We start from the raw sequence: 27,001 nt of genomic DNA, 5'->3' as shown, positions 1-27,001 counted from the left end.
TTCAATTTGTGAAAAACAATCAAATTGTGTTTTTTTTTTATTTAAAAAGTTAAAATAAGATGAAAACTAGTAATTTTTAAAAAATGTATCAGCTTTTTGGTTTTGAAAAAAGATTGGCCTACTGATATGAGGAAAGAGAGATGGGAGCTTTGTGAATAAAGAGAGGAAACAAGACAACCCCTACCAAACTTGAATCAGCCACATCTCTTTGGGACATTGTGTCATCCACTACTCCACAAACTGGCACTGCATGTCTCTGTAGTGGCATTTTAAGGGTGTTTCATACAGCCAAAGTCACTGGCACGGCAGAGCCCAGCCTAACTGCATCTGAGAGGAGCCTTCTTGTTTAAGTGGAGTTGACAGCACTTTGGCAAAGGAGTTGAGGTTTTCTTTTTGGATCTTGCAGGAGAAGAGCAAGTTTTGCCAAAGCAGCTCTGCCCGGGGCAAGCTGTGTTTGTCTAACAGAACTCTTCCAGGGACTGGAGCTGCCTCTGGGTTTGTGTAGAGAAGCAAGCCTCTCTCTTGATAAGCCAGAAATTCTGGACCTTGTTGGTTATCTGTCTTTCCTTGGAAACAAGTTAACCTTTCTCACTGGGACCATAGTTCTGAATTGTAGATGGAAACATCTAAAATGCAAATTGTCAACCTGAAATTCAGTTCCTTAAGGGAAACAGGTGTCTCATAGATTTGTCTTTTACACCTTAGATGTTGGGAAAGTGTATTTCTCTACTCAGGACTAAAGGGTGTTCTGTGGGAATGGTCAAGAGAAAATCAGCTAGATATGACTACCAAGGAAGGAGAGGGGCAGGGCAACATTTTATTCCATACTTGTCTGTTTAACTGGGGAATTAGCCTTTGCATTCAGTCCCTGGAGGTGCTCTGCCTTAAACATTGCCATGTAATAAAAACCGTTGGTGATTTCCACTGAGACATGTGTAAGCCTATATAAGCAAATGTGATCATTAAATGATACACACACTGAATAATGATCAAGGAATTAGGAGATATTTAGAGATGGCAGTCTGGAAAGTTAAAATGTCAATTCTGAGCAAATTAGAAGTAGCTAGGAATGAATAACATACAAATGTATGCAAAAGCAACTTAATTTAAACATATTAGCGGATGGTGGGCACACAAATTAGGAGCTTCATTTTGTACATGAAAATAAAAAATAGTTATATTAATCAAAGCATATTATAATTATAAAATATGACATTTTGGCTTGATTTCAGCACTGGACTCAGAAACATTTCTGTCACGTGGCATTTTATAAAGTGACTTTACTCTTAAAAGGCTGATAAATGCTTGGTATTTCTGCTTTAAAAATACTATAGCACATTGCTAACACTACTGATATTTCATTTGGATGTTAATAACTTAAATTAATAATCAAAGAGGCAATTCTAAGCATAACATTTCATTGGTATCTGTGTGAAAAGAGGACTTTTTTTTTTCATAACCATCATGCTATCTTCCCAGCACTCAGATCAGATAAAGCTCGTAAGCTACTGATGGATGTCAGCAAATTATTATTTTATTATTTTAGCAACTATTTTCAATTCAAGTCCATGATGCTTCTCTGTGAGAATCATAGTTAGATATCTCTGGATAGTGTATGAAGTGTGAATTGCAACCCTAACAGCTGATATATATTAAAAATAAGACTTAACTCATTTCAGGGATTCTACTGAAAAAGGTTAGCTCCCATTTGGGTTAAAGGGCCCATTCCTGGAGCAAAGAATTGAAAATTTTTCATCTGCTCTCTCACATGTATGATTGTTGCAAGTGTGTGTCTCTTCTCTACTAAAGGAAATGACTAGAGCTAGAGTCATTCCTCACTTTTAGACTGAAATTGAAATAAGATTGAATTTCTATGTGAAGAGGATGTGTTTGAGTCTTCTCTCAAAAACTTCCACTTTATACTTAAGGATGATTTAAGACACAATGCTTTCTAGTTAACATGCCATTTATTGCAAGATATATATATGTTACCTTATCTTCTTTTGGTACTCTGGACAGTAAAGCTTCTTTCAATGCCTATTCTTAATTCTAATTCCCCACTTTGGAATACGGGTAGTCTTTGGTATTTTCTGGAGTTAAGGGTGTGTTTCTCAACTTTTTAATTCACTATCTTTTTTTTTTTTGTCTCCAGGGTTATTGCTGGGGCTTGGTGCTGGCACTACAAGTCCACTGATCCTGGCAGCCAATTTTTCCATTTTTATTGAATAGGAGATATAGAGGTAGAGAGGAAGATAGATACCTGCAGACCTGCTTCACTGCTTGTGAAGCGGCTCCCCTGCAGCTGGGGAGTGGGAGCTCAAACCTGGCTCTTTGTTCATGCTAGTATGTGCACTTAATTGGGTGCACCATTGCCTGTCCCCCTCCAGTACCACTTCTAAACTGCCTTCCTCAACAGATCTCTATTATTTTTTCCGCCAGGGTTATCACTGGAGCTTGGAACCTACACATGAATGCACTGCTTCCAGCAGCCATTTCCCCCTACCTTTTTATTTTCCTTCATTCTTTCCTCCCCACCCCCCCTTTTTTTTTGATTGAGTAAAAGTAAATTGAGCAGGGATGGGAAAATAGAAAGGGAGAGAGAAAGTGAGATGCCTACAGCACTACTTCACCACACATGAAGCTCTCCCTCCCTACATGCTCAGGTGGGGACCAGGATCTTGAACCCAGTTCCTTGCATATGGTAACATAGTGATTCAACCAGGTGTGAAACCTCCTGGTCCCTTCTGTTGATCTTCACTGCAACTCCTCTAGGCACACTTCAAGAATGGGCAACTCTGAATGGCAGAAGTGTACTCTGCTAAAAAAAAAAAATCCAGGGGCCTGGTGATAGCATACCTAGTTAAGCACACATATTATAGTGTACAAGGACCTGAGTTCAAGCCCTTGGTCCCCACCTGCAGGGGGAAAGCATCATGAGTGGTGTATCAAGGATACAGGTGTCTGTCTCTTTCTCTCTCAGCCTCCCACACCCCTCTCAATTTTTGTCTCTATCCAATAATAAATAAGTGAATAAATAAATATGTTTAAAATCTGAACTTCTCATTTCTCAAAACACACATTATTTCTTTCAGTCTGAAAGTCACTGTGAAAAGTATTTTTAAAATATACCTTTTTCCAGATTGTGAAAGGTGTGGATATATTGACATACTAGATGTCAAATCACATACACCTTAACAATATGTGGGTAATCCAGTAATAAACAGACAAGAATTGGACTTGGAGTCAGAATCATTGTCTCTGCCATTAACTTGCTGAATGACAAGCTGACCACCCTAAGTCTTAATAGCATCCTTTGTTAAATAAAATCTTTGAATATCTAAGACTTTCCAACACTAGCATTCTCAAAAATGTGATTGTCCTTATTCATTCCATTTACCCATTTGATAACCAAACTCTCCCTAGTACTTGAAATAAAGCCTGCTATATAATAGGTGATCAGTAAGTATTTACTGTTAACCAACACTTATTATGGAACCATGCCAAAAATTTTAAAGATGCATTATAAAAAGTATAGAGATGGGGAAAGAGAAAAAGATAAATTCCTTTGATAAAATGTCAATATAGTTGGGTCTGAGAAACATATACACAAGAAAAAAATCACCTTAACTATTAGTGTACTAAAAACATAAATAGCTCTAATAGAATGGAATAAACTTCTGCTGAGGGGTCAAGAAAGAAATATGTTTAAGAGGAAGATAAAGTACTGAAAAAGATCATGTACCATGGGAAAAATACGGGAGAAAGTGGGGAATGCACTGAAAACAGTGAATGCTTGGTTTGGGCTAGCATGAATGACTAAGGAGATAAGTCATAAATCGGAGGAAATGTTTGAGGGGTCCTAAAACTCCATACGTGTTGAACTTTATTCTCTAGGTCAGTCATTATAAATGGGGCTTTACATCATACAAGCTGGTGAAAATTTGGTTAGTCCTTTGAATACAGGGGAACAGGAAAATAATTTTGCTTTTGTTATGTATATGTTTAGCACAAGGATTTAAGTATAGAACATAGAGTACAGCATATTGATGGCATTAAGTTCTCATGAAAGGGCAGTTAGGGGTCTGGTATTGATAGTGAATACAGTGGGCAGTGGCACACTCAGTTAAGCTCACATAGTACTAAGCACAAGGACCCACACAAGGACCCCCACCTGCAGGGGGGAAGCTTCAGAAGCAGAGAGGCAGGTCTGAAGATTGTCTATCTTTCTCTCTCCCTCTCTGTCTTCCTCTCCCCTCTCAATATCTTTCTGTCCTGTCAAATAAAATAAAGGAAAAATTGGCCCCTGGGAGCAGTGGATTTGTAGTGCTGGCACAATAACCCTGGTGGCAAAAAAAAAAGTACTTGATACTACACTACAACACTTGGAAAGTTCTGGATTAGACAAGTATTTCTTTCACACACAGAAGACTATATTGACTTGTCTATTAATGAACCAACTCTAAGGAGTTGATAGAAGAGGCCTGGGAGATTGTTCAGCAGTAGAGCTCTTTGCTTGCATGCTTGAGACTTTAAAAAAAAATTGTCTTCTATTCTATTCTATTCTATTCTATTCTATTTATTTATTTATTTATTTATTTATTTCCCTTTAGTTGCCCTTGTTGTTTTTTATTGTTGTTGTTATTGATGTTGTCTTTGTTAGATAGGACAGAGAGAAATGGAGAGAGGAGAGAAAGACACAGAGGGGGAGAAAAAGAAAGACACCTGCAGACCTTCTTCACCACCTGTGAAGCAACTCTCCTGCAGGGAGCAGGGGGCTCAAACTGGGATCCTTATGCTGGTCCTTGTACTTCGCGCCACGTGTGCTTAACCCACTGTGCTACCGCCCGACTCCCCATGCTTGAGACTTTAACTTCCTGCACCATGAGAGCAACACAGACAAAAATATGAGACTTCCATGTATGAAGAAGCACTGTTTTGAGCTCTGTTGTTTTTCTATTTCTCTCCTGCCATTAAAAATAAACAAAAGCAGGGGAGTCGGGCTGTAGTGCAGCGGGTTAAGCGCAGGCGGCGCAAAACCAAGGACCGGCATAAGGATCCTGGTTCGAACCCCGGCTCCCCACCTGCAGGGGAGTCGCTTCACAGGCGGTGAAGCAGGTCTGCAGGTGTCTGTCTTTCTCTCCTCCTCTCTGTCTTCCCCTCCTCTCTCCATTTCTCTCTGTCCTATCCAACAATGACAACAACAATAATAACTACAACAATAAAACAACAAGGGCAACAAAAGGGAATAAATAAATAAAATAAAAAAAATAAATAAATAAACAAAAGCAGCTAGTAATGTTGTCCACCAGTCAGTTAGGACCAATAGCTCATATTCAGGACTTCTGGGAGGGTTGCACACAAACTGTCCAGCTGTGGGTGGTGGCCCTGTGAAATTTCCAGATGAACAATCATGAGGACACGATGGACACCAGCTTAGACCTATCCTTAAGAGGCTTCCTAATGGAATATTACTCAACTGTTCACAATGATGATGCCATCACCTTATTTTGGGTAGAACTTGAAAGAATTATGTTGAGTGAGATAAGGCAAAACGAGAAGGATGGATACAAGATGATTTCACTTTAGAACAAGGGACAGAAAGGGAAAACACAAAGTAAAACTTGGACTGGGTTTGCTATAGTGCACGAAAGCAAAGAATATGGGTAAGGAGACGGAGACGGGGGCTAGAGAGGACTTAGGGTACTGGTGTATGATAGTGGCAAAGACCTAAATTGGGCATCAGAGTATTTTGCAGATACCTATCACAGGAAGATGAGAAACCATACTAGTAGTGGTCTGGGAGGTAATGCAGTGAATAAAACACTGGACTCCCAAGCATGAGGTCCCAAGTTCAATCCCTGGCAGCACATGTACCAGAATAATGTCTATTTTTCTTTCTCTTCTCCTGTCTTTCTAATTAATAAATTTAAAAAAATCTTTAAAAAAGCTAAGCATAGTCTTAAAAAAAGAAGTCATACTAATATATCACCAACTGTATTGTAAGTGAACCCTTCCACCCCAATAAAATATTAAAGAGGCTGTGCTTTCAAGCTATGTAGTGACATTGCCCCCAGTGTATAGAGGTTTAATCATTGTTGATTTAGTGGAAGAAGAGATGCTTTCTGCTTGTTCTTGCCTGACCAAAAGATAAGGGCATATTTCTAGACAAAAGCAGTCTTTTTTTTTTTTTTTTTTTTTTTTTTACTTTTTCTGTGAAATAACTTCAATTTTATCAAACCCAAATCATGATTATACCTATGACTGTTACTAAGGATTTATTCATTTCATGGGTGCTATAGCTAGAGCTAAAGGAGAGAGAGACAGAAAGAGAGAGAAAGAGAGAGAGAGAGAGGATGGCTTTCAAGACTAATATTTTGAAATAAGGAAATTTGCAGAATAAAGAATATTTTGTTGTTAACAAATTGGTAGCATTTCCTTAGCTGTTGTTATTTTTAACATTTTGATTACCAGTTTTTTTTCTTGAAGCTTTGCAGTTCATTTCTCAGTTGTTTCACCTATAATAATATAATAGGGGGCTTTGAATGACTTTTGAAAAGTGGAGGGCTAGAACCATATGATATAGAAAGTTTTTGAAAGGAAGGCAGTAGCATATGTTTATCTGTATATCTGATCTATAGTGTGTATGTGTTTGTGTGTGCATTAGAGCCTCCTGTAGTGAAGTTAGAGGTTACTGAAAAAAATACATTTATCTAAGGCAGTTTCTTATTTTTATGAATTCAATGAAAAGCTTTCCCAAAAGATCATTCTTCACTTGGAAAAAAATTCAAAACGAGGAATAAATCTCTGCTTTTTTATCAACCCTCTAATTATTGTTCGGATGAAAGCTAGACTTTGTTTCTCTTCACATGGTAGGAAGTAAAGAAAGACTCATTCCCCTTAGCACATAAGCATGTACTCAACCTTTTTTTTTTTTAACACTCTTTTGTGCTGGTCATTCTATAAATCTGTTCCATGTCACATTCTGTTTACAGATCAGCTAATACAATGTTTGTGGTTTCAAAGATTTTAAATTTAGCGTATGCTTTATTTGGCAGCTTCAAGTAGCACCACATAATTATGAAATTAATATATAATTTACCATAAGTTGAATAAGCCACAATCATATTAGCTAACCAACAACCCAATATGGGATAGCAAAAAAGGTACTTCAAAAAATCATGTCTAAATAAAACATGCTCATTTGTTATCCACAACGATTAAACATCACACTAGTTTTCATATCTTTAAAGTACTGATCTGGGCTAGCAAAAACTTGGATAGTGTGCTTATTTTGTCATGATTATGACCCAGGTTCAAGGCTGGTTCCATTACAAGGGAGGAAACTTCAGTGCTGTGGTGTCTTTCTGCCTCTTTATCTCTCTTTCTCTTTCTATCTGAACAAAATTGGCCTGGAGAAGTGAAAGCTCAATGATAATAAAGGAAAAAAAAATACTGTTCTAAGAGTTCAAATTTTACCAGTTTTTTAAATGCTTAGACAAGCCCTAACAAAACACTCTAGATGAGGATGTGTTCAATTGTAAAAGTGATGCTGATTTCATTTCTACCTCTGATAGTATTAAGAATATGCTTCAAAAAGAATGGCTGAAATAGCTCACTTGGATAGAATGCTGCTTTGCCATCTATGTACAGGGCCTAGATTCAAGCCCAGCCCCCCAAGGCATTGAAGGAAGTTTTGGAGCTGTGGTCTCTTTCACCATCTCTTTCTGCCTCTCTATCTCTATTTTTAAAGGGGGGGGGAACAGCATAATGATTATGCAAAGAGACTTTCATGCCTGAGGCTCCGAAGTCCCAGGTTCAATCCCCTGAACCATCATAAACCAGAGCTGATTAGTGCTCTGGTAAAAAACAAAAACAAAAACAAAAACAAAAAACATAAAAGGAATAGCAGTTATCAGCTTGAATTCTGAAGAATTTAATGCATTGTAAAATAACTTTAGTGCTGTTACCACAGAGGTTCATGATGATCCTCATATGGAGTAAATATATTTACAAAATCAGTTTTGCAGATGAAAAGGCAAGCTCATAGGTTTTGGGCTAATACATGGAAGAACTGATTCTAACTCTAGATGTATTTAAGAAATATGGAGGGGCTTGGTAGTGGCACACCTGGTTGAGTATACACATTACAGTGTACAATGACCCAGGCTCAAGTCTTAGGTCTCCATTTGCAAGGGGGAAGCTTCACAAATGGTTCAGCAGTGCTGCAGTTGTCTCCTTTTCCTTCTCTATCACCCTCATCTCTCACAATTTCTGTCTCTATTAAAGGAAAAAAAAAAAAGAAGGCAGAAAGAGAAAAAAAATGATGGATACTAATAATTTCTTTTGTGGGTTTTTGGTAACCTCCATAATTAAACCCACCTAAATAAATGCGATTGCAGGACTATTGTAATTTTCAAAATGCAAATGTCACTCATTTAAAAATTTTCCTTTTCACAACTACTCTCCATAGCACAACTGTCTTGATCATAGTGAACATATAGAATAAAAGATCCTTGTTAATGTCTATTCACCAAGAGGCCCAGTTTTATTTTCATGAGTCAGAGGTTAGCAGAACCATACTGAGACTGATATACACCTGAGAATAGCAAACTGAAATTTAGATATTTTTGTATTGCAAAGGAAGGGCTGCCTACTACCTGTTCCCAGTAAAGTCAAGAAACATCTGACTCAGATAAAGTCAAGGGGATTCTGAAGAAGCTACTTTGCATTAAGTTACCTATCAGAGCTTTTATTACACAGTGAATTATTTAAGTGGTGGTGTCAATTCAGAAAGTTATTTCACCATAGGCATATGTCAGAGTTTTCAAATGGAGACAAAGTCCATTGCATATTTATTTCAGAGTGTCTGAAAGTGTGCTTGTACTCTATTCTGCTTCACATTAATTGGGACATCCCAAAGATGTAAATGCTAAAAAAAAAAAAGGAAAAAACATTTTACTTAGTTATTTATGAGAGAGAGAAAGAACTAGACATCACTGTGGTATATGTGCTGCTGGGGATTGAACTCAGGACCTCATGCTTGAGAGTCCAATGCTTTATCCACTGCACCACCTCCCAGACCACAAGAAATATTTTCTTATAAAACAAAACCAAAGAAGAATTTATTAGGTCATATACGGTCTGTGAAGTTATTTGGTGTGCCCCTGCCAAGGCAAATGAAGGCCGGACTTGAAATTCAATACATCTAGGAGTCTTTTTCTTATGTGCTAATTTTTAAGTTGATAATTTTATATAACTCACAAATAATGTTCTAAATATCAAAATGGCCCTCGGCAGAAAAAAAGGTTCTACATCCCTGTACTAGGGAAAAGTTCATGACATGCTACATAGGTTGTTTTTTTGTTTGTTTGTTTGTTTTAAATCATAATAGAAAATTCTCCATCTAGAAGTCATCCAGTTCTCCAGAAAGTGGAGTCTGAGACTGACAGGCATGAGCTGTAACTCCCCTCCTGGCTCAGAAATGAAGGGGGTACATCTGCCTGGGCATATTCATCAAGCAGCTAAGGTTCATCAAGCAGCTGTGAAGACTGACAAATTCACCACCAACAGGTTTTCAGTAATTTTGTCTTACAGGATAGTTGTCCCATTAAAAAAAAAAAATGAGCATGATGTCCAAATGCACTCAGGAATGGTTAGGCAGAGTAAAACAAGGTCCTGAATGACGACATCCTCAATGTTTTAAAGAAAGCTGGTGTGCTTTGTTGCTCCGTCGCCCTGCAGGAGTCAAGGGTGTAGGGCGAATGGGCAGTGTGTGCAGTCAATGACAGACTGGATAAGTGATGATGGTCTCTACATACAGACTAGACTATAGCATCTAGGTCTGTGTACATATACTTTTATGACGTTTTCACAGTGACAAAACCACCTGACGATGCCGTCCTCAGCACATATCTCTGCCATTAAGCAACACATGACTGAATAGTTTCCTAATCATATTTGACCACAGAAATATTTTCTTGGGGTGTTATGTATCAGAGCTTTTATTACACAGTGAACTATTTAAGTGAAGGTGTCAATTCAGACCTTGGGGTGTGTCTCAAAATCCTAGGCTAGGGGATGGCAAACTGTGGTTTACAAAACAGTTGCCAAATTTTGTAAGGACTAATTTATGGTCACACTGCTTCATTTACCAACTGTGAAAAAGCTGCTTTTGTTGGACTGGTGTATTGCACCAAAGTAAAAGACCCTAGGGTGGGGCTGGGGTGGAGTGTTCAGTTTCTGGAATATGATGGCAGAGTAGGACCTAGGTGAAGGGTTAGGTTGTTATGTGGAAAACTGAGAAATGTTACACATGTACAAACTACTGTGCTTTACTGTTGACTATAAACCATTAATCCCCTAAATAAAGAAAAAAATGTTTATTAGTGAAAAAAAAGCTGCTTTTGTGCCATGATGACAAAGTTAAGTTTTTATGACTGATTCTGTAGATTGAAAGCCTAATTATTTTATGAAAAAAAAAAAGCTTGTTGACACCTTACCTAGAACCATAGCAAACACAATTGGGTAAACATTAACACTTAAGCATAACACCACTAGTAAGATACAGCACAAATAGCACAGTTTCATACCCCCTAATCTCCCCTACATTTTTGTCTTAAACCTTATGTAATAAAACAAAAATTACATTTCATGAGACATTTCCCAGTCTCTTCCCCATCTTCACTTTGGACCAGGAAACTAGAAAAATTTTATTTGAAACATGTTTATGTTTCTTTTTTGTTGATGCTAACAATGAAAATCATGATACACTATCAATCCATGTCTGATGCACTATCTAACCATTTGCACCCAACCTCCTAAGGTATCAAAAGAGGTTTCCTTACTTGACTGGTTCCCATGACTCCCGCTCAAAGCCCCTGTGAATGGATTGTGCAATTGAGGACTCCATCAAATCCACATATCTAACCACAAGTGGGGCAAACAGGTCTTGTAGGTGTTTGTGAAATTTTCCATTGCACAGATTATCTAGAACAGATAAGTGAAAGTTTGGTAAGAAGCCTGAGTTGTCTTAACAACATATAGCGCATCATACATACAGAAAGGTCTGCCTTTTACATAAAATACATTCCTTCTGGGGAAGCCAGCAGCAGACAAGAGAAAAATAAAAGGCACGTGCGCAACATCAAAACTCATGCTTAAATCTGTGTGAAAGGAAAAATGGAATTTAAAAACATTTTTATCCATTATATCACCCATTTGAAGAAGAAACTGCTTTCAAAATAACACAAACAACTGACACTGCTTTTTATGTTTTCCTTATACCACTCCCTTCCTATTATCACCAGGAAGAAAGAATATTCTCTTCTCCCTTTGTACCTTCATCAGTCTCCCTGGGGAGAAAGTTCTACTCCAGCTATATGTTGCTTTAATATACTCTGAAATTCTAGGCATGTCTTTAAGCTAGAAACTGATTTTCATTTAAAAGGCACCTTTTGATGAACACTGCAAAATGTGAAGAGGTTAAGTTAATTAACTGGCTCAAGAGCAAATAAAACACACAGGCACGGCACCACTTCTCAAAGCTCTTGGGTTCTGCTTTGTTAGCAGAGAGCTTTGCTATAACACAAACTTGTTGGAAGAAAGACTATTCATCAGTCATAAATCTCTCCCCCCCCTTAAAGTAACAATAAAATTACCAAGAGCTGTCCCTAGCTTGTTGTCTGCCCTAAATCAAAACATTTCAGAAATCTGTTTATCTGCACACTATTTAGTCAAGTCAAATAGTAGAGATGATACATACAGTCAGTTCGAAGGAAATCATTCAGCAGCTGAAACAGAGGAAAACTGTCCCATGAATCTGGGGGTTGCACCTCTAACGCTGCATCCATGTCCACCGCAAAGAGTGACAGGAAGGTCTCTGCATGCTCCACCATCAAGTCTGACCACCACGCAAAGGCCTTTGAAATTTGGCAGAAAAACAACAGAGGCAATGAGCTTCTCTCTTCGGCATAAGCTAGAAATTAAGACCCTTACCGTGGAAGAGTAGTTGTGCATCCCGCAGGGTTTGGTGATTTTATTGTAAAGAGAACAGTTTTTTTTTTTTAAATACATTTGGTACACTAAGTGTCCCAAGGAATTTTTTTTTAATTTTTTAAATTTCAGGTCTCCCTTGTTTGACCTGTAGGTCAGAGTATGCAGCTGAAGAAATGACAGATGTGGAACTTCTGTTCAGTTTACAATAACTTGGTATGTTTTGAGTCATGCTCTTTATCACTGCAGTTGGTTTGCTCTTGAGCTAAGATATTAGAATTTGGGAGTTTCTTCACTGTGTTTATGGGTTTTCTACTGTTCTAACTTGAAAATTTCCAGTTAGTGTTTCCTTGTAGCTACATATCTGGGGCTTAATTGTCATATGGTTTCATACAAGTGCAGTGATTCATGTTACCCTACACATTGGAAAATGTTACTCCTATTTCATACCAAGTCAGAGGAAGCCATTGTTGGAATTGCCACAAAACATTTTAGTGAAGATCTCTTTAAACAGGGATTCTCTGGTTTTGCATCCTGTCTATAGGAAGGATCAGGCTTATGCTAGATGGCACTCAAAAGGATCAGGACTTACTTTTCTGGGGGTTGGACATATATGTACATTGAAAACCAAAAAATATCAGTGAAGTAACTCATTTTCATGCACATGGATCCTTGGAAATCATTATGCAGGGTCTCAGGGGTGACATTCACATCGGACTAGGGCAGATGTGAATGCAATTCAAAGGCATGCATGCATGTTGACTAATCATTTCTGGCAGGGAACATGCAGAATGAGTGGCAGTGTCAACAGCCGCCCCCCCCTTTTATTTTGCTGATTTCAAAGAGAGCAGGGGAAAAAAAAACTAAATTGCCAGCCTTTTCTTGTCCCCCATCTCCCTACCCAATGCCGTAAAGTATTTACAACAGGAAACACTTTCTGGAGCATTCACCAAAAAAGTAAAAAAAATAAAAAAATAAAAAAAATATGGGAAGGAGGCATTTGGAGACATGAGAGATGATTATGGAAACAATTCCATAAATGAAAGTTTGTTCAATGGCCAAGCTTTTCTGTGATCTTTTAGTTATTGAGGGATAGATAGTCTAACAGCCACTAGGAGGCAGATTAAGGGTCCACCTCTCTTCTTTCATGAGATTTCATTTTACTTACTTCTCCTTTATCAACATGTGGCTGGTTTGCAAATTAAATGGAAAAAATCAAGTCATGGACAATTCTGCAAGGCCAGCTTGGCTGGAAATAGACACCTGCTGTTTCCATTTTTTAATTTTACAGTAAAACCTCACTGATTCAGAATAATGAGACTAGACTGCCTGCAAAAAAAGAAAGCCTAAATTATTGGACTTTAAAAAAGGTAATCATTTGTGTGCTTTCAAATGCCGTCTGTATTTGAGCACCAAAACAAAAACACATTAATTATAACCATGCAATTGTATCATAAATGTAAAGTTTAAAAACTTTTTTTTCTAATTTTGATAAATTCATCTATATGGTGAAGAGACAAATTTTTCCAGAGAGGGTTGAGATCATGTCAAACATTTCACTTAAGGAAAATTAAAAGAGCCACATCCGTAATTAAATTAACACAAACTTTAGATATTTGGGTCTGAATCGATGAGGTTTTATTGTAGTTTTACAACCTGGGGGCAAGGCCCCTGGTGTTCATGGTTTGTTCCACTGACTCTATGGCTACATCCAGAAGAGGAAGAAATCCTCCATCCTACCCATATCTCTCTCAGATACCTGCCTTTTAGATAGAGATACTTTTAAGTATTGGAACATGTTGGAATTGTAGTCCCACCCCACCCCCAGCCTTTATGGAGGGATGGTTCTCATTAATCCTGATGCGGAATGCCTGCAAAATTTACAAAGGCACACCAAATGTTACCTGATTCATCAATTATATAATAATCTTTACATTTTCATGGTGAGTGCAAGAAAACACTACTGGGAAGATTTAACTGACTTCCCAGACCTGATTTTTTTCCCCTAAGATGATAGGGGAAAAAAAAAACCTAAATAAAACCAACTCAGGTATTTAGGATTAAAATAAAAAATTTCTTGCCAACTGATTACATGGATTTTACAAGCTTTATTTAAAAGTTGCAAACCAGAGGCCAATAAGAAGCTCCCGCATCAATTATATAGAAACTTATATTCCATGGTTGGAATTTAATAAATTATTGAGTAGTTATCTATAGCAGTTGCATTAATAGTCATATAGATAGGTATCCCTACAAGAAACAATGGCTATTGTTATGTGAATTATCACTATAGACCAGCAGAAGGATTTAGGACTCTAGTATATGAAAACAATTAAAATGTTTGTGCTACAGAAAAAGTGAAGGCCACCTCAGAAAATACTTCTTTTTTCAAACCACAAAATAAACTAGATTAACTGAAGAGAAAGGTTTTGGCAAGGGCATTAACAATCATAAAGTTCTAGCATAACTTCAACCAAATGAAGAATATATACAGTTGGGCTGAACAAGACAACCTGAACTGGAGTTGGCATATTGCACCAAAGTAAAAGACTCTGGGGTGGGGTTGGGGGTGGAGAATACAGGTACAAAAAGGATGACAGAGGACCTAGTGGGGGTTGTACTGTTATATGAAAAACTGGGAAATGTTATGTATGTACAAACTACTGTATTTACTGTCGAATGTAAAACATTAATTCCCCAATAAAGAAATAAAAAAAAAACACAAAAATTCCTACACATACACAACTGCATTCATTTTATGTTTGTTTACACAGGTGAATGCTATTTTGTCCATGAGTTAATCCAATGTTTGTGGGCATATAAAAACTCCAGAATCTTTCCCACCGACAGTAAAAGTTAACCTTTTGTTTTTAAATACTTACCCAGTTCTTTTTATTACTTATAGGCAGATATATGTTTTGGATATAGTCAATCACACCAAACACACGGTATATACAAACTACATGTATATATGTACCCCTCCACTATATACCACAATACATATATACATATACATACATATACATAGAGAGAGATTGGGAATGTGAAGCAATAATACAAGAAGGCATAATTTGAGTGTGTGTGTATTGTGTGCATGTATGTATGTGAACAACTTAGGCTCTGACAGCAGAATTAAGCAATAGTTAAGAGATAAGTATTTTTAGCTGATGGAACTTTTTTTTTCTCTTGGGACATTTAATTACTTTATGTTGGAATTTAAAGTGGTTTTAAGAATCATTTCTTCTGTTGGAGGAGTCAAGTTTATTTGTCACTTTAATTTGTGTAGTGTTATGAAGCAGAATGACTACACAGTCAAAATTTATGTTTAAGATTTTGTAACATTTTCAGTTTATTGAGCAACCAGAGGATATGCCAGCAAGTATTTATGATGAATAGAATACTATTTTTAAACATTATTCTATTAGTAGCAAAACTATCTTTAGCATGCCAGGGCAAAGTCTCCCTCTTTGTCTGGTTGTAACCCAGTGACTCTTGGCACAGTTACAATCTTAAGTCAGCTGGGCAGTTATAAAAAGTTACTGGTACTCAGTTTCTCTGATGCATTGAGCAGGGGTTGGTTCCAGGGCCTAAACATTATCAGAGTTTCCTAGTTGAGTGCATTTTTGTGAATGTAAGCACAGGCACTGGTATTTTCCTGAACCCCTTCATCTTCAAATGAACTTACTCTTCTTTCAAGCTTTTCTTACAGAAGACTTCCATTCTAAAGTGACAATCTAAGATAGATTTTATTATTAGCTTCAATTTATAGGACAAGAGAAGCTAAGCCACTAGGCTGAAGTCACAAAGCAAGACAAGAGGCAAAACAGGAAGTAAACACAAGCTGTTTTGGCACAGAGCCTGAATTCCTGGCCACTGTGTCATACTGTTTGAAGGTTAAAACCACTGTATGCCTCTTGGTTCATCAAAAGTGTTTTTTTTTTTTTTAATGGATAATGTTTTTATTTATTTAATGTTTTTATTTGTTTTTGCCTCCAGGGTTATCGCTGGGACTCAGTGCCTGCACTATGAATCCTCTGCTCCTGGAGGCCTTGCACTTTGCGTCATGTGCGCTTAACCCACTGCACTACCGCCTGCCCACCTCCGATCAAAAGCATTCTAAGAGGGATGCTTTGGTGCTCAGAAGATAGGAGATTTTCAATTTATTAATGTGGCGATAAGATTGGATGAAATTACTGCTTTGGGAAATAATTCCATACATTTCTCTAAAAACAAACTGGCCAGCTGATTTCAAAGTATGTTAAGGTTTTCATTTCTCAGATGTAGAGTTCATAATAAGAGACATAATTGGATTTATTCTCTACTTTATTGACCTTAAAATTGGTCAATAAAATTGGTTTTGAAATATGTGATATTGAATTTTTTAAAAGTGGCTATTCGGGCAGTTTTGTGGAATGATCAGCACTTAGTAGTGATTTGAGGGAAAGTGGGGATAATGCTTTCTTTAAAATAGAAACTTTGCTTTGGCACCTCTTTGAACTGATTTTAGAAAAAAAAAAAAGAACCAACTCTTTTCTTAGCCTGTAGCAACCTCAGAAAAGAGCTTGATTAAGTCAAAGATAGGTGTCCTTTTTCTCCTACCATTGCCTTGAAAGTAAAATTGTGATTGAGAAAATGGTCTATTTATATCTATGCCTTCACAAATATGTAGATTTGGCACAGCAGGGAGTGGAAAATTTCAATCACTCAAACCAGGAGAGGGTAGACCAGAACTCTTCCACCCCTTGTGGAGATAAATTTGAGACTATCCATAAAGAACATACTTACCATCACTTGAGCCCCCAAACACTTCCAATCTGAAAAGAACAGTTCATAGAATAGTGGAGCAAATATAATTCTAGCCTAACTTCATTTTTTATTTGTCTGGACATTGGTCCTGAATCCCACACTTGGAGGTTGGTGATTTGGCCCCTCTTAATCCAGGTCATGCCTTGCTGGGTGCTGGAAAAGCCAGTCACACCTACTTCAAGGGGTTTGTATCCCTTCATGGAGGGTTTGGAAGGAATTAATGATTCTTTGTAACTCTCTCTATATATAAATACTGTATATATGACTCACAGACAGTCATAGAGGAAGGTCAGTATCACTCTAGCTAGCTAAAGGTTACTACATTCAGTACTCAGGTGCTGAAAGAAAGGCAAGTACAGACGGACATAGGGAACTACAACAGGCTAAGGACAGAATCAAGGCAGGTAGGATGCGTGTGTTGGGATGTAACTGCACTCATCGTTAAGTATATCCACTGTTTCATGCACGCACAAGAGAATCACCCCACATTTGCCCTGCTGTGAAGAGTCACCCATTTCACAAGCAGTCCACTGGGAGTTGCTGTTACATTCCTTGGGGCAGTGTTAGAAAGCAGGGACACCCAGGAAAAGTCCCATTAGAAGACATGGTACTGGAAGGGCATGCACAGACTATGACAGCAGGTGGCTGACTCATTAGATTTAGTCACATACCTCTTTTCCCTGCCACGATCAGCCAAGATTGAGTGGAACAGTAGAAAAACAGGGAGGAAATTTAAATTTGTAATCAGGCATTAGTTGGGATGATTGGATTTATGGTGTGCTATATATGAATTAACTACACCTTAGTTTTCACTTAGTCATGGGAATACTCTTTTAAAAATTTATTTATTTTATTTAAATGAGAGAGACACAGAGAGACCATAGCACACACTTCTCAGCTCTAGTTTCTGGTGGTTTTGGGGATTGAATCCAACCCTAGAACATCAGGAATGAAAGTCTTTTGCATAACCATTATGCTGTCTCCTCAGCCCTTGGGAAAGATCTTTTTTTTTTTTTTTAAGGATCTTGAGAAGCTGCTTTTATGGGATACCTTTTTTTCTTCTTGCTTTATATTTGAATGGAGGGGAAGAGTCAGAATTAGTGTAATTAAAATATTTTAAGAGATAAGATTTTAAATCTCTATTTAAACAAGCACTGTTTGGCCATGCTGAAATCTTGGGAGTCTTTTTTTTTTTTTTTCTTTTAAACAACTGACTTGTTTGAGTCCAAACAGGTTTGGGATTTAGTTAGTTTTGGTTTACAGTTATCAAAATGATCACTTTTGACAGTAGTTAAAAAAAAAAAAACACAAAAGCTGCATTTATTTAAATGTATATTAGGTTATAAAGAAGTTGAACAACAAAGAATAATTTGACTCTTTAGCCATGTTTAGCAACCCAGGTCATCTAAAGGTAACAAAGGAAGACTCCAGTATGAGCAGAGTAAGCTACAGAGATAAATTAAAAGAGGGCCTGTAGACCACACACTAAATAAATTAAATAAAATAAATAAAAGCAACAGTGGTGGGACAGAAACAACCACAAAAGACCAATAAATATTTAATGTGTCTGGACAATTATAATACTCTGTTTGAATAATCATCTTAAAAATACACTTACCTCTCTTGGTTGCTGCTAGACACATCTGAAAACTTAAGTGATACAACACGCAACCGCTTTTTGTTTTAAACAACCTTCCAAAGACTTCTTGAAAAACTTCCACTTTCATTCTCTTTGCAAACCCAGTTAAAAGAAAATGGATGTTAAGGCATCTTATTCATATCATCAGTGGAACCAGTTTTGCACCTTCAGCTAAGGAAAACCAAGTACCATTTCCCACCACATTTGCTCACCTCTGCATGGTGCTCCTCATTTTGTTGAAGAACTTCAATGACAAGTTCAGCAAGACGTATTGTATCTTCAAGCTTTTTGGCAGGAGTGATTAACCGGCCTACATTTTCTGTAGTACAAGAATTTATGTTAAATTCAGTGAAAGCAGCAGGCAAGCTTTGTGGCCAATAGAATTAGTGGATAAGAAATTTCAAATAGTTATCAATACTTCTAAGAGTCATGCAAGTGTTAAGTCCCACATAATTAGTAGTGAGCAAACCACAAGACTAGTTTATTATTATTACCATAATCATAATACATATTAAGAAAAAACAGTGCTCCAGCTTTAAATTTACACAGTAAGCTATATTGTTTATGATTGCTTATTTCAAATTTTTTATGCACATTCTTTAAAGACAACATAAATATACTACCTGATGTCAATTTTTGGGCTGTGTTTCTAGGTGCTGAAAGTGAGAAGTAGTAACAAAAGCTTAATTTGATTGCTGCTATATTTGTTTGCTGGATTTGTCCCTGAATACTTGGTTCTAGAACATTATATTTCATTGCAGGTCTGCACATTTAACAGATACTGGAATGTGCATACTTAAAAAACTGCTTCATAGGTCACATTATTTAAAATTGTTCAGGAAGGAGATTGAATATTAATGAACATTGCTGGGCCATTAAATATGCAGAATGGTAGAATTATCAAATTCTTGTTAGGAGTAGGTTATTGGTTGAAATGATTGTAATTTGGGGCACTGGCTGATACAGTTGAAATTTTATCACCTAGGTGGTAAATACTCAGTTGTTTTAGTTTGTTCTATAGTTTCTGCTGTATTAAAAGGGCTGCATATTTGGGAGCTACTCTCTTCCCTGATCCAGCTTTCTAGTCCTATAGTCCTATTTCCAACTCTGACACCATCTCCCCAGACAATACTTATAGCCCACCTGCATGTTAGCTGTCAGGCACAGGCCAAAATTAGTAAAGCTATGGGCCTCTTGGAATATACCTAAAATAGACTGCCTAGCTTTTTCTAAAATTGAGACCCCAAATCTCATCTGCTTTATTCTTTAGGCTCCTGGTTACTAAACAATTTGCTCTGCTTTATATCTTAATGCTTTTCAGCCACCAAGTTGCATATGCTGCCATGACACCAACCTGACTTCTCTGGGCAGACACCTCACCAATGTGTCCTATAACCCTACCTCCCCAGGGCTCTGCCCTACTAAGGAAAGATAGAAACAGGCTAGGAGTATGGATTCACTTGCCAATGCCCACATCCAGGGGAGAAGCAATTACAGAAGCCAGACCTTCCCACCTTCTGCACCCCATAATGATCTCAGGTCCATACTCCCAGAGGGATTAAGAAAAGGAAAGCTTCCAATGCAGGTGATGGGATGTGAAACTCTGGTGGTGGGAATTGTTCCCCTCTTATCCTATGGTCTTGTTGATCATTATTAAATCAATAATAATTACAAAAAAAGCTTGCAATTTTATTTGACTGAAGAACAAAGTGAACTTTGGTTTTTGCTGCCTCCTTTTTAGAAGTGAGTTTCCAATGTTCAACACTGGCATTATGCTGCCCAAACACATTTTTTTCCTGAAGGAAAACAGTAGTATTTAAAATATAAAGATTTTATTAGCCAGTGAAACTGCCTTCATTATATCAGTCTGAATCTACAGGGGGGACTGTTCTTTCATGATTAGATCTGCTCAGAGTAATTTAGAACACATGGGACATAATAGCAATAAGTTCCACTTAGCACCGGTATGTAAGTAAAGTGACAGATTGTTAATCTACAAAAAAGCACACCTTATTATTTTCCTTCTTTTCTCTTGTTAGGTAATTGAGAAGCATATTAAATAATAATAAATTTTGGGTATAATAATGAAATGCAATTTCAGTAAAAAACAAACAAACAAAAAAAACTATAGCAAGAGGGTGAGGTGATTCAGTCACTAAGGGCTAAGAATGATGGGAAGGGCTGTGTAAGAGTTTTGAGATGCTGAAAAGCTCAGCCCAACAAGTCCTGATGATTGATGTGGAAATGGGGGCTTTCTGGATTTAGGTCAATGGAAAGTTCCACTACTGTCCATTTGAGCATTGTGCTTAGTGGAAATGGGGCTAGATAGCCTTAGGGCACAAAGGTGGATGCCTCAGGGAGTGTATATCCACAGATCAGACAGAGAATATTCAACATGAAGTGTATGGACTTGGACTATTAATTGATCCAGAGCAACAAAAAATACTTGGAGAAAGGATGAATAGTAACAAGATTGATTTCTGTGATTTTAGGACATCTGACCTGTTTATATTTTTCTAAGTGGACTATCATAATTTCACTAGTAGATTTCCAGACATTTCTACAAACATACTGTGTATATATGTTCAGGTAATATGTGTAGAGTGAGGTATTTGCATCTTGACAGTAAACATGCACAGGTGACTATATTTTATTAGTTGATATTCACATTTACATATCATTTTGCAAATTCCTCATCCTATGCTTATTACCCACTTGACACATACATCCATATACATACATCACACACTTACATACATTTTCTAGTAATCAGACAAGCCTGCATATTAATTCAAATCTGCAGGAAATCCCACTTGGGGGCACATCTTTGAAATCTCTTACTTTAAATATAGAGTGCATTGTCCTTTTGGGTAGAATAGTCACCAATATGCAAGGGGATTCAAGCTACATTTGTCCTAGCTACATATGGCATTTGATATGGAAACAAAGTAATTCCCATCAATATTAAAATTAATATTAAAATGCACTTTAATTAAACTGTCAATTATTTTTATGTCTGGAGATATCCAAGATGCTTAAGCTAGGACAACCTGAAGATTTGTTTTAATAGGCAAGACAGTACTCTCAAATCGACTACAATATATATATCAATCGATACACATAAAGTGTATATGTGCCCACAGTCATTCTGAGTGTGTGTACACATACGCGGATATGTGTATGCCTGATGTATATATACAGACAGTATGTTTAATATGTATATATATATATATTTGAAACTTATTTTAACATGCAATCATTAGAGTCAGCAAGTTAAGGATTCTTTAGTCTAAAATGCTTGATTTACAATTAACCCATGTGTCAAACTTGCATTTATATTAAAATATCTGAAATTTCATTATCTGTAGATCAAGTTACTTTACTGAGACATCAAACTATTTTATCCTTTATTTGCACTAGCCACTTACTAGCTAAATGACAAAAATGGAACTAAAAGTGACCTCTCTATGATGTTGTCTTTAAAAAAATATTGTGCCATATTTTCTAGCATGTCCTTCCTCTCCCAACAGAGGCCAAGGAGAAATTTGTGCTCAGAAATGATTTCTTTTGTCACTTTTGCTGTCTTGAAATGCATTGCAATATTCCTCTGACCCGATCTTATATTAGCTGGAGCACTGATAAAAGAGAACTAAAATTACAATATATTTAATCAACATTTCATAAAACAGAATTGAAGCTCAAAACATATAAAATTATCATGCAAAATGTTATGCAACAACAATGTTATTTTGTGCTGACATTGAGATTTGAAAATGTTGCATATGTCAGACATAGCTAGACAAAAAATGAAAAAATGTGGACATTTGGAAATAAACACTCTCTTTGGAGTCTCTCAGAACCTACAGTGTCAAACCTGAGAGCCTGAGCCTCAGTGCAGTATTCTAAACTGAGACAAAACTTCAAGGAAAATGAACAGAAAAGCAAACTAAACTAGAAAGCTGCTCAGCAAAGGAATAGTAAGAAGTTTACAGTACTTGATTTTGGCCTAGGCATGCCTTTGAGCCTCTGATATAACATGCTGGTCTGCGTTTGGGTGGGTGGAGGAGGCCCAGGAGATGGCAGGGGAGCTGCTCAGGTAGGTGAAGAGAGACAAGTAAAAAAGTAAAGAGACAAAGTGACTTTAACATAGGGTGACAAGTAAGGTGATGAACTCTGAAAAGAACCACCAAACAAGCAAAAGTGATAAAACACGAATGGAGACCTGCTGTTTTCTTGGCATTACTGGGACATTACAGAGATGTGACATCATTTGACAAGGGATGGGGCTCTTACCAGCATCACCAGCATCACCCTACTGAGAAACTCAGAGGTAGAATGCAAATTCTGGATGTCTTTATCCAGATGGATACACGTGAATGATGGTGGCAGCAGGATTGACCAAAAGAAGACACACTTTTGTACAATAAAGAACACCTAGATGTTAATAACTGCTTCCTCCTTCTAGATGACCAGAAACAGAATTTGATGTATTCAGAGTTGAAAGATCTGACTTTTTATTCTAACATGTCACTTAATTGCTTATGTAGTCTTGCACATTCTAGTCAAACTACTCTGCTTCAGTTCCCTTGTCTATAAACTGAGAATATTAGCATCTTTGTGTGTGTGCATGTGTGTGCAAGGTTGCTGATAGAAGCAAAGAAAAACAATGTATAGGACTGATCTCTGTAAAGCCCAAGGTGCCTATACATGTTTTTTGTCATCGCCAACATTGTGAGAAGGCAGCAATTAATTGCTTTGCAAAAGCAGATGAAAGGCCATTATTAGTTCAAGTGAGCTAGGGAATATTCTTGCTCCCTTTGTGGAATTTCAACATGTCAAAATCTGTCAATTTTGGGAAAAAATGTGTGGTATCTGATTGTTTCCAACTCATTTAATTATTTTCAATTTGGAATTCTCGTGGCTTTTATATTGTGGGTTGAATCATATATAAAAACTTGCCAGCTTATCAAATATGTTACTTGCTATTCCAAATGTTAGAATACCATAATCAGCACTTGACCCATCTGTCATGTGGTTTACAATATCAGCACAGCAAACATCCTATAACAATAGCCTCCGCTTCAATACAGGCAAAGAGCACTATCAGCTTCTACAAATCTCTAAGGAGTGTCTCATTAACCTTAGGCCTGCTCCTTTCTAATAGTTTTCATTTATAAAGCAGGCTGCATGGTGAGAGGGACATACTCCATTGCCAAATCTGTTTCTTGGTTTGCTTGAATTTTCAAGTGAGAAAACAAATTTTACTGCAGACCTATAGGAAATGGAATTCTAATGATATTATTTTAAAAGGTTGAGTAATAAGAGTAAATAATCTGGAAAATAATGTTCTAGCACAATCATCTATTAAAAGTTTACTCTTATTTAAATCTTTGGTTTGGAAAAATACAGAAATAAAATTAGGGAAAACATTTAAATGATAGCTAAAGAAGGGCATGTACTAAACCTTTCATTATAAAAATTGTACTTTATTTTATACTTTGTTAAAATCTGATTTTCTAGTTTCAGTTGTGTTCAAAGTTGAATATGTGTTTGGCAACATATCCACATGATTCTTTCAGTGAATGTTTGTCACCTAAGTGTATAGTTCTCATGGAATTTCTTTACTTGTCGTCACCCAGATAACTGAACATATATATGGAAACACTCAGTTTGGTAGTTTATGAAACAATGCACTATATCTACACTGACCTATAACTTACTAGTCAGTAGATACATATTTTAGCTCAACTGGTCTTGTTGAGAATGTAAAAGGGTTCCCTTTTGTCAACTGTATGTCCAGAATTCTGACAGTGAGGTTTGCCACATTAAAAAATACCCCCCCCAAATAAAAACCCAAACCAAGCTTTCTATTTTTTTTTCTCTCACAGAGCAAAACAAAAACATCATACCTTGGTTTCCAACTTCATTTACCCAATTACCATTGCTCATGTTTACAGAATTAAATCTGCTTGGCTTACAGAGGGAGAGTTAAATGTGACTGCAGAAAAAAAGAGAAAAAACACAGAAAAGAAAAATGAGAGAGAGAGAGAGAGAGAGAGAGAGAGGGGAGAGAGAGAGAGAGAGGAGAGAGAGAGAGAGCTGCCCTCTGCATGCCTATCTAAGCCAAGGAAGAGAAGCATCCAGGAGTGAGAGACACTCTAACTAGCCCTGAAATAACCTGATCATCACTGGTTCCAGCAAACAAATTTCCAGTCTCTGAAATATCGCATGAAAGATGGATATGACTGATGGAAAGTCCACTTACTACCAAGTTCCTGTATACTCATGTACTGATGAAGATACCAATGTTTGTATTATGCTACTGAAAATAACTTGTTTGTAGTAACTTGTCATGATATATAGAGTGGGGTGGATAAAAGGTAGAATAGGAATAGAAAACTATGCATATAAATACACCATATTTTCCAGAGCACCTGCCTCTAAAAATTATTGCTACCAAGAACATATCCTTAAAGCAAGGCTATATGTCAACATATTAAATAATTATATATTATAAATTCATGATCCTTGTTGTAATTTTGCCAGTCTCTCTTGAGGATTCTATTGCTAGAACAGCATAAAATATATGGTAATAAACCAGCATAAAGATCCCAGTTCAAGCCCCCGGGTCCCCACCTGCAGGGGAGTCACTTTATGGGCGGTGAAGCAAGCAGGTCTGCAGGTGTCTTTCTCTCCCCTTCTCTGTCTTTCCTTCCTCTCTCAATTTATCTCTGTTCTATCCAACAACAATGACAGCAATAACAACAACAGTGGTAGTAATAGCAATTATAAATAAACAAGGGCAACAAAAGGGGAAAAAATGGCCTCCAGGATCAGTGGATTCATAGTGCAGGCACCAAGCCCTAGCGATAACCTGGGAAGCAAAAAATATATATGGTAATAAAGATGAATCATGTTATTATTTTCTCTACTCTTTTCATTGAAGCCATCTTTGCATCTTCCCCTTAAGGAAATTGACACCATAGTCAATCCATTCTATGTCCAAAATGATTCCTGATATTATCTTTCACAATATTAGATTACATGTCCACTCTTTTACCAAGGGGACAGACATGTGTTTGAGTCTTATCTCTACCTCACTAGAACATATAAAACTCTATTATATAAAAGATTCCAAATTAGACTTTAGTCCCTTTCCTCTCTGTAGCTCATTGTCCATCCAGCAGTAAGAATGGTATCTATAATGTATACATATGACCCTGCCATATTTCTACTCCAAGGCCTTTAAGAGATCTCCTTCAGAATAAGAGTGCTGCCTGTCAGTATCATAAAAGGGTACTTCCCCAAAAAGACCCTACTCCTTTGTTGATGTCTTTTATTTGTGCACTTATGGACTTTAAATAGCATAAGTTCTGCATGTCTTGGTCCAAATACTGTCAGTAGGTCCTGTGTAGTGAGACAAAAAGAAAAAAGAAAGGAAGAGAAAAAAGTAAAAAAAAAAAAAAAAGAAAGAAAAGAAAAGCATTCTCTGGTTCTAATACAGTCATGCATCATTTAAAACAGGCTACATGGGAGTATGGATCGATCTGCCAAATGCCCATGTTCAGCGGGAAAGCAATTACAGAAACCAGACCTTCCACCTTCTGCACCCCATAATGACCCTGGGTCTATACTCCCAGAGGGATAAAGAATAGGGATGCATGTTCAACAATTTGGCTTTGTATGTTAACTCTCTTTTCAGCCACCAGGTTCCAGATGCTAGCATGATGCCAACCAGACTTCCCTGGACAGACGACCTCACCAATGTGTCCTGGAGCTTTGCTTCTCCAGAGCCCCAGCCTACTAGGGAAAGAGAGAGGCAGGCTGGGAGCATGGATCGACCAGTCAACGCCCATGTTCAGCAGGGAAACAATTACAGAAGCCAGACCTTCCACCTTCTGCATCCCACAATGACCTTGGGTCCATACTCTCAGAGGGTTAAAGGATAGAAAAGCTATCAGGGGAGGGGAGGGGATACGGAGTTCAGGTGGTGGGAATTGTGTGGAGTTGTACACCTCTTATCCTATGGTTTTTGTCAGTGTTTCCTTTTTATAAAACACACAAACAAACAAACAAACAAAAAACAGGCTATGTACTCAATGATGGCTTCAATAGGGTCTCTTTGGTATAATGCCTCTGAAATTTTGATGATGAATGTGGTGAGTCTTATGTACATATGTAGGTGTGAAACTATGCACTTTATAGCTTACATATTGGAAACCAATGTTAAATTAAAATATAGGATGCCTATAGCTTAGAAATATAACCTTCACCATCTACGTCTATGTAACCACATACTATGATGAAATTTCCCAACAAAGCATTTCTCAGAACTTATCCCTGTCATAGTTTAATGTAAGACTGAGTATATACTATATAGTAATTTTTATCTATTATCTTGGTTACTGAACAAGTGTACTAAACCTGTATTGTTGAACAGCAAAAACAATAACTGAACTTTCAAACCCAAGAACAAACAATTTTAGGTGTTATGATACAAGCAGATATAGTTTATGATAATTAAAACATTTAAAATTAGATTAAAATTGTATCTACAAGGGAAAA

At 37.1% G+C, this 27,001-nt stretch overlaps 1 protein-coding gene across 13 annotated transcripts in view; it reads right to left on the bottom strand.

Moving 5' to 3' along the window:
- CADPS (calcium dependent secretion activator) overlaps positions 1-27,001 on the bottom strand; it is a 571,423-nt gene that overhangs the window by 118,047 nt on the left and 426,375 nt on the right. For 7 of the 13 annotated variants that reach the window (XM_060202988.1, XM_060202980.1, XM_060202987.1 and 4 more), the window contains 3 exons: positions 18,649-18,755; positions 11,762-11,918; positions 10,845-10,986 (listed from right to left, as the gene is read on the bottom strand). In XM_060202988.1, coding sequence (XP_060058971.1) covers positions 10,845-10,986; positions 11,762-11,918; positions 18,649-18,755 — 406 coding nt within the window. Of the gene's footprint in view, positions 1-10,844; positions 10,987-11,761; positions 11,919-13,159; positions 13,181-18,648; positions 18,756-27,001 lie in introns of all 13 variants that reach the window. The other 6 variants (XM_060202982.1, XM_060202989.1, XM_060202985.1 and 3 more) reach the window with 1 other exon arrangement.

The sequence above is a fragment of the Erinaceus europaeus genome, chromosome 12 (assembly GCF_950295315.1).
Source record: "Erinaceus europaeus chromosome 12, mEriEur2.1, whole genome shotgun sequence".
NCBI lineage: Eukaryota > Metazoa > Chordata > Mammalia > Eulipotyphla > Erinaceidae > Erinaceus > Erinaceus europaeus.
The sequence above is the reverse complement of the archived record's forward strand: the minus strand, read 5'-3'. Positions and strand labels throughout refer to the sequence as shown.